Source organism: Colletotrichum higginsianum, assembly GCF_001672515.1.
Source record: "Colletotrichum higginsianum IMI 349063 chromosome 7 map unlocalized unitig_7, whole genome shotgun sequence".
Taxonomy (NCBI): domain Eukaryota; kingdom Fungi; phylum Ascomycota; class Sordariomycetes; order Glomerellales; family Glomerellaceae; genus Colletotrichum; species Colletotrichum higginsianum.
The window spans coordinates 974,415-983,535 of NW_017263917.1; the positions used below are offsets into that span (position 1 = coordinate 974,415).

The window sequence follows — 9,121 nt, forward strand, 5'->3', positions numbered from 1 at the left end:
CTACTCGTAATCCGCCTCCAAGTTCGGCGTCGGTGGATCGGGTGTTGGTGTGGATGAGCGCCCTTCAACGCTCATTTCCTCATGGTAGGCCATCTGCCCATGCTCGTTCCTTCCCAGCACGAAGCATCGTTCAGCGTAGACGCCGTTTTCGTTTTGACGACGCCAGGCAGCGCTGAAACGGCGAACCATCACCTTTCGCCAACCACCCACGTTGATGGTGATCTTCTTCCACGGGACATCAGGCGCCGCTAGCTGCTTCTCACGCAGTAGGAACTGGAAAGTGCGCAGAGCCGCGTCATAGTCGCGATCCATCCCCGGGTGGACTACTTCGAGTGGATGAAGGACGGTCTGAACGTGGAGCGTGAGTGTTTGCAGGCTACCAAAGTTGCAGATAGCGCGCAAAAACTCGGGCGGATCGCACAGAGCCACGTCCATGTCTACCTCGAGCGTGTGCACGTATGGTAGGCCTTGTGCCAAAATTGCGAGGTCCTCGGCCCAGAGCGTTGGGCAACGTCGATCCTCTTCTCCGAATCCCATATGGTCGCGAAATCTGAGTACCTGCAGGGAAGCGCCATGCTTGAGGATGCCATCCAGAGGGAACAGCTGAATATGGCAAGTCACGCTCAGTGTCTGCAGGGCTCGGATGTGGTTGGCCACCAGCAAATATAGGCCGCCTGTGGCTTCTTGTCGCTTGTCGACAAGATGAGCACTGAAGTCTTCGCAGTGCAGCCGTCGTAGTCCCGCGAGATGAGGAAAGTCGACTGCTGACAGGAAATTAAAGACGGGCACCGAAATCAAGTCTAGCGACTCGAGTTGGGAGAAGTCCCAGTATGCTTGGGTGTCCTCCTTGGAGTGGTTCCAGTCGTAAGACTTGAGGGCCAGGTCCTTCAGCGGCGGCATACGCTCCCCCTCTGTGAACTTGAAACTCGTTCCTTGCCCCCGATCCTCGTAGTGGAATGTCTCGAGGCGCCGGGACAGCAGAAGAAGCTGTTTGAGAGAGTTCAGTCGCGTGGTAAGCGGCGGAGCTGGGCTAGCAAGCTTGAGGGACACGAGGAGGTCTGTGGGAATGGCTCGGACGTAGGTGTCTCGCAGCTGCCCCTCAAATTCTCGGAGCGGCAGGTCTTCGACGAATAGCTTGGTACCATTGAATCGTGTTTGCTGGGAGTTGAGCACATCCGAAGGAAGCCAGAGGCGACCCGGTCTGAATTCGGCGTCGACGTAATGCCACCTGCAGATAGTCTCAGCAATGTGCAATCAACACGCGCAGTCCAAGCATAACGTACCGCACAGTCCTCAGGCGTTGAATCCTGTCTATCACACGTCGAATGCCGTCAGGGTTAAGATCGCTTCGTGCAATGACATGGTTGGTGTAGGTAGACACATTGCGGAGGAGATTGGGATACCGCGATTCGGCATCTGGGGCGACGATGCGCTCGTTGAGGCACAGAGTACGGTATGTGACGGGCGTCGCGATGGCCTCAAAGCGTCTCGACAAGCACCGGGCAGCGGCAAGGGCGCGCTCGTCCAATTCCCGTAGCTGGTAGTCTAGTGTAAGACGGCGTCGAATATAAGTGTCGGGGTAGGTGGGGAGGGGGGTGCCGCCCATGAGTTAGAGGAGAGAACATACCTGATCAAAGATGAGAGCTAGCAGCTCGGAACTGAGGTCATTCAGAGACCATTTTTGAGGCGCTGCGCGAAGGGAAGATGCGGTAGCCATTCGCCGACAAATGGCGCTTCCACATGGAGGAGCAGGAGAGAGTCAGGCTCGAAGAGAGGTTCCGAGGAGAGGTAGAGGTAGGTGGTGAGACCTCTGGTAGGTACGGAGGCACAGAGGGGGGAGGGGAGCAAGGGTCTTATCAACGGTTCCATCAAACTCGAACGTGTTGCGCTGTTGAAGAGAGCTAGGATGGTCCGAAGTCATGATCCGCAGGTTGACAGACGGGGCTAGTCTGCTTGCGGACAATGTCACGAGCGGGTACAGTTAGATGACCCAAGTATGCCAGCAGCAGCTAGCTTAGCCGTGTGGCGACTGCGGGACGAAAGCTACTCGAGGGGCGCCGACATCGAGGAGAGGGCGGAGCGAACAAGAGGAGGAGGCCCCGGTGGAGGAGAGTGGATAGATCGAGCGCCGGGACGGGGATTTAATGGAGTCAACGGGGGTCCATGGACATTAACTCGCAGAAGCCGCCTGCAAGAAGGAGGCAAGGTAAGATGCTTGGTTGGTATGGTACGTATGTACGCGTGTGTGTATGTTGCAAGGGGCAGATACGACAGGATGTACAGTACCTGGGCTTGAATCTATGGGGATGCAGAAGGAGGATAGAGTCGCAACATTAGCCCGACTCAGACCGGGCAACTGAGGTACGACAATGACAACGGGGCAAGGGAACAGCAAGGAGAGGCAAGACCAGCAGCCCCAGCCGACTAGATGAATGGATGATAAAGGACAGGAATGGCAAGCAGAAGGAAGGAATGAAAGAAAAGGGCGCGGATGAATAAACAGAGGGCCACAGAAGAAAAGCTAGAAGAGCGGATAGAAGAGAAGAGACTTTTTCAGGGCTATCAAGACACGCACGCACCAAAACAGAACGGGACTGGTTTGGAAAGGAACGATGAGACAAGACCAGCCCACGGTAGCAACCACCACCCGTAACAGCTCCAGTCGAGAAGGATGGCAGAGAGACAGCAGTGGGAGGGATAGGTAGGCGGGTACCCTGCACACCCTACCGACTTCGTGGAGACGCTGCCGCGTGTCAAGTAGCGGCAGTACTATAATCAGCAGCAGAGGGAAAGGTGGGTAGGGATTGGAGAGTTCTGGGAATCTGTACAGAGAAACTGGATGTAAAGTACAATATGTTTCAATTCACTTGATCCGCCTTGGAACGAGGGCCCCTTGTAACCCGGGTACACCTCGAGGTTGTCTGCAGTGTAAGGTGAGATATGGATGGTCGGTGGCCGACAGGCAACCAGAGACGGAACGGAGCCAGAAGGAAAAGAAGAAGAGCAGAATTTCACAGGCAGTCAAGGAGCGAGGTATGACCGTACGAGGTGAGCAGCAAAGGGGGAAGAACTGGGCGTGGATGGGATGAGGAGAAAGAGGAGGTCAAGGGATGTTTCGCAAGAATGTCCCAAAAGGGAAATGCAGATTCAAACATCAAGAGATGATCCCGGCAGGGTCTAGAAGAGGGCCCCCTGGTCAACGCGGGGGTTGAAGCAATCCGAAGATCGCTGCCGTCTGAATGCATAATGCATTTCGGATACCTACATGTCTTAGGGATGTACGTACCTCGCTGTGTCTTCCAATTCCCTTCCATTCTCACCTTCACTCCCTCCGCAAACTCGGAAATACCGCTACCGTGTCGCCTTCCTGTTGGTTGGCCTTTCATCTCCTCTCTTAAAAAAAAAAAACTTTCCGCGTCTACTTCTCCGAGTGGAACAACAGTCAAGGTATCAAGTACCGTTCTCCATCGCTTTCCAACACCGGCCGGTGCCTCGCTGCCGTCCAGCTTGACCTTCATGACCATGGGTCCATTTTGTGCTATTCTCGCCTACCTGCCCATTGTGCCTTTTCATGGCCCTCGCAAACCGGCAAGTGATGAAACACTTTTATGGAATCAGACAACATTCGACAAGACCAACGTGGCAGACGGCACAAGGAAGGCGACGGTACGTTCCTGCTTCGGCAATACCTGACGACTGCATGCTACGATTTTATACACCTCGGGGATCACAGGATGGCGACAACTTCGTCGATATGTCACAAGACTGGGCTCTGTTCGTGGATCGAACGCCCTCCCCCACAGAAGCCACCTTCATCCTCGGGCAACTGCACGGCATATGCTGACAATGATCATTTGGCCACGGATACTAATGGCATGTCATAATGTTCGGCGGCGAGCTCGTCACTCGACTCGACTTCCATACACACTTACCTGTCACACTGACCACAAGCCAATCGCAAGACTCGCCGGGACCAAACGTGCAGCCGTACAATGGCGGTACAATGGGGGTGGGGGCAATTGGCGGCAAGACAATTGCTGCAGGGGTTGGCGTCAGCTCCCATCTTCAGCAACCAGTCGCGGTTAAGAGCCAAGCTGGAGGCTACGCCTCCAATGCTGACTTGAACAGTCGTCCATCTCGGACTCTTCGACAGTCACGGAGATAAGATGAATTATGTGGTTTGCGACGCCTACAGTAGATTCCCGCCATCAGGCTAGGAGACCCTGTTTGACAACTTCTGTGCACCCTCCAGGTCTCGGCCCGCGGGTTGTTTGGGGGTTGGGACAAGGCCCCAGACAGGTGGGTGGGACTGAAGTCTTGGACCGCAACCACGAGCATCATCGACAACTACGATGTACACTGTAATCGATAATATTCCGTTATCCGGGCTACTGGCCAGCAAATGGATGCGATTAGCTCGTCTGGTTTTACATCCGAACCCCTGCTGCACCCGCTATTGAACAGGGGCCCCCGGATCTGCTGCACCGAGCAGGAATCGGCATCGCGCACACCACCACACTAGGCTCACCAACGGCGAAATATTGTGCTGTATGGTTTTTTTCTTCTTTTTTTCTTCGACTTTGCCGCATTCGGGTTCTCTTCTACGGGCTACAATGAAAGCATTAATTCTGTATCCTCGTTGGCAATTAATGTACCAGTGTGGCACAACCAGCCGAGGAACAGCGGTGTTGCACCATGGACGCCGGTTGAAGTTTTGACAGCTGTTGCGTTCGTCCCGGCATACTGTTTGTTACGTGCGTACGGCATGCTGACAAGTAGGTGCGGGACTTTGTTTCTGTTATCTCGGGTGCTCACTGCATCCATGGCCCACGTCAGAGGAGAGGACAGATGTCATGACATGCGGCGTCAAATCCTCGGTGTGTCTGACTTGCACACCATCACTGCTTGCTGCACTATTCATGTGCGGGTCATTCACCTAAACGGCATTGGAGCCCATCGCCGCATGCATGTCGACCTGTCGCAGCTGGGCGGGTCAACGTTTTCCTTGGACCCGACGTCGCGTCGCGACTCGAGCCCAATGCGGTTCGCTCGTCAATGTATGCACGCATACCAACGTACCCCGTCGCCAACCGCAACGGCAGGCCACGGATCCAGCTAGGCGCTGCCTTTTTTTTTTTTGTATGATCAGTCACTTACTTGGTCACATCACATCATGTATCCTGCCTTCCAGTCACTTGAACAGTCACTCAGTGAATCAAATATGCTCGAAATCGTTGCCGTGCACGCCTGTCGTAGTCTTCGATTCGCCGAACTACTCAAGCGGTCAACACTGCAGACCCTTGGCCCAGTTCTGACTGGCTCGCGCGCCCATTGTCTTCTGTTGGAAGTCGCCGTCAGCAAAGGACGAAAGTATGCAATCATTACTAATTAACCAGTGGGCATATGTTCTTCCGAAATACATACGATTTGAACCAAGGTGAATGCGTAGAGCCAGAGAGTGTAAACTTCTTAGACGGCGTTGAGGGGGGCGGTCGATCTCTGTTCCATCAGCCGCATCGTCTGATCTCCGCCCAAAGATTCCATAGATGCGAGTGGTCCATCGGATCCTTGCACAGCCCACACTAGGGTTTTCCCACGTTGCATCCTGGCTGACCAGCCCCTTGACGACTTTCTTCATCAATCCCCTCGACCACCTACCCCCATTATGGATACTGGCAGGCCTTTACTCTTCGTCTTCAGGACGTCTGCGAACGGGCCAACACACGTCCAGGTGAGTGACTGTTTTCCTTCTGCAAAACGGCCAACCAACGAAACGAATGAACCCGCTTTCCCGCAGCTGCAAGCGCCGGACTTAGCCATGATTGTCACAATATGAGCTTGATCCGAGACGACAGTCTTCGACGTCGTGATCGGGCATATCGTGTGCTGTTCTCCCTTCCCGAGCCCTCCGCCCTTGAGCCTTTTCGCCTGCAGTGCCCGGTCAACCTCGTAGCTGCTTCTCTATGATAGGGCGTCGTTGAAACAAGGCTGGCGTAGAGAGGGTTCCAAGCACCCCCTCCAAGCAGTCGTGACGCGGCACATGTTCAGGCCAGATTCGAGCTGGGATGGTCTGCTGTCCTGAAAAGGAACGCCATTGCCACCTCTGTTGAATGAATCCTTCGACGTAAGAAGGGAGACCTGCCCTGACCTTGACATCCCATATGCCGAGACAGGTAATGTTTGCAGCCCGACATGTCCCATCTACGGGTTTTGTCCTGTCCTGCGTTGCCGACCGGAACTGGGCATGGGGCACTGATTTGCTTGCCTTTCAGACACGACAGCAATAGCGCGCCTGTCAATGATTCGATTGTGGGAGCAAGGCCTCCTCCGTTTGCTCGGCCCATGTTTGTACTCGAAAGGATTTGACAGTGAGCTCGTCAACGTCGCAGTCCTACAGACTACTCCGTCCGACAAATGACACCATCGGAAAATTATTCTGATCTGTTTCCATTCCACCGACAAGTTGGGATAATCTTTCTCGTGCCTTTTATTCTTCTTCTGTTTTGTTTTGGTTGTTTGGCTTGCCCAAGGCCGTTGTCCACACTCTAGGCAAAAAAGGGTTGAGCCAAACGGCGTCATATGCAGTCCCCTCTCTGCTTGCTCATCCCCCACACTCCCAGACGCAGAAACAGACAAGTCGACTGCAACTGCTCGTGTTTTCCAAATGACACATGACATCGTAATGAGTCAACGTTGCAAAAGCTTTCCAACTCGCTCAATCCCCATATGCAAAGGACGATCAAATCATCCATTCAACGGACCGTATCTCGTGTCTTGATCGAATCCTCGTTCTGACTCCGGCCTGCCCTCGAAGCTGAAACTGCTTACTCAGCCAGCACAAAGCTAAAGGCTCTGTTTGACCTTGTTAAGCTCGCTGATCGCCTTTACTATCACATACGACCATACCCACTGGAGAACTCGGGATCCCGTCCGCTCTCCCATAGATAAGCCAGTGAGGGCCAGATTAGTAGTTGGGTCGGTGACGACCAGCGAATACCTGGTGTTGTATGTTTTTTATATTTTCTACATACCTTTTGCAGACTGCCATGTATTTCAAGGCAATGTCTGCCTGCCATTTGACAATGTACTCGCATGATGATGAAGGTCAATATGACTCACAGGATTTCACTGTTGTCGAACACAAGTACATCCATGGCGATACTATATCTCTAGCTGCCTATGCAGTGGCTGAGCCGAGCCATCCATTAGTATGTCCATTACGGCGAGCTTTTCCTCGGGGCCACTTAATGCCAAGTTCAATTATTACCAAGAACTTTCGTCATCGAGGGTACGACAGTGCTCGCAACGTCTGAGAAGAAGCATCCTCTCCCTTGGAAAGAACCCTTGGAAAGGAACATGGAATGCGTACCCTTCCATGTTGCCAGAGAGCAAACGACATCCACTCCACGATACCATTCATGGCCGCCACAAGACGTCACATGCCTGCCAGACGTTCATCAACACCACCGTGTCACCATCACTGTCCCAACCCTGCCAGCCCTATGGCGTTGAACCCAGGCTCGCGGTGGGTCCTCCTCGGTGCAAACTGCTACCAGAACAATACGAGTCTCAGCGCGCGCCGGGCTCGCGTTTATCGTCCCATCAATCTCTGGGTCTTCAGACTACGCATGTCTCGCAACCATTCACTTCTCACGCTCGAAATGAGAAATAACGAGCTTGATGTGACCTTAAGCGACACTGTGGTGGCAAATGGCATATCCATTCTTGGGCAGGCACGTAAGCCTTTTAGCTAGTGGACTATCCAAGCTGGTGCTATGGTGATCGAAAGACAACAGCTTGGGCAGTCTGGGGAACTTGGAAAAGCCGTTGTTGGCACGTGGGTCTGATGACTTCTGCGTTTGGAAAAAACGTCCTGGAGCCTTCTCTTTGTTTGGCGCAGGGTTGGCACGTGCCGAGTATCACAGAGACGTCGCAATCCGTCCCGAGCAGCGATGGCGGACATTTAAAAAGATGCTTGGGCGAGGGGGCTACCCTCTGACGTTGTCTCTGACGAGGTGTACATGTTTTTTCCTTTTTTGTTAAGGGAGGGTATATCTTGTTCTATGGGATAAGATAAAATAAGGTGTGGTTGTTGCTATGGAATGGGATGGGTTTGGCAAATCCATTCTAGAAATTGGGTTTATACATGCCTTCATACCTCACTAAAGGACTCATTTGTCTCCATTACAGCCATCGACGGGAACCGGTCGGCTACAATAGTAGTAGGCTAAAACGAATGAGCAACATATGATAAATACCGTGGCACTGCGTTTCTATTCGTATTTTCATACCACTAGTATTGTTTTCTGCTCTAGTCTTCCTCTCCTGCTGCCCCCTTAAGTTGATGTCAGATGGCCAGCAGCGACCTCCTTAACCAGTGATCAAATACGGTCGGATATTGTTTCAACCCCCTCCCCTGCAGTAAATCCGGCGTCCAGTGAGGCATGGACGAAAGAGAATGACGGAGAAAAGACACAGAAAAAGGCGGCCCCCGTAGGAATAAGCAACCACTTGGCGTCACCGAACGGCACGGACATAGGGCTTGGAGTCGGGTTCGGATCTTCAACCCACCCCAACAATCACCTCCACATCCCCCATCAGCCCATCGCCGATTCCGAGAAACATGTTTGCCTTCTTTGCGGCAGGGTGCGGCAGTAGGCTGACAACCTCGAACTAAGGGAAGGGTTGTGCCGAGGACTTCACGCCTTCCTTCGCTCTCTTGTATGTGGCGTGGGCAGAAGTGACAGTCAACAGGACGCATGCAGAGGTATATCGTGTGGGAATTGGTCGCGAAAATTTCCAACCATGGCTTATCAAAATGTGTGTGCCAAGTAAATGGAGCTACCGACAAGAAATGAAGAAAGAAGTACTGGTAGAAAAGTGAACGGGCTGGTTTCTTTCAGGGTTCTTTGGCCAGACGCCGTGTTTTACTAATGCCTATACCAGTGATTGCAATCATACTCATCAAGCAGATAGGCCTCTCCCGACCTGCAATGACATCGCAAACAGACGCTTAAACCCGACGTGCTGTAGAACTTGAGGTTGGCCGAAATGCCGCCAAAGCAAAACAGATGGAGAAGAAGGAAAAAAACACCCCATAATTCTAGAACCCAAGACCCAA

At 53.0% G+C, this 9,121-nt stretch overlaps 1 protein-coding gene across 1 annotated transcript; it reads right to left on the bottom strand.

Moving 5' to 3' along the window:
• On the bottom strand, window positions 1-1,606 carry CH63R_09999 (F-box domain-containing protein; the record flags this gene model as incomplete). The annotated part of the gene is made up of 2 exons (XM_018304973.1): window positions 1-1,228; window positions 1,284-1,606. The coding sequence occupies 2 exons, from the start codon at window positions 1,604-1,606 to the stop codon at window positions 1-3; spliced, it is 1,551 nt and encodes a 516-aa protein (XP_018154397.1).
• Window positions 1,607-9,121: the final 7,515 nt, after the last annotated feature.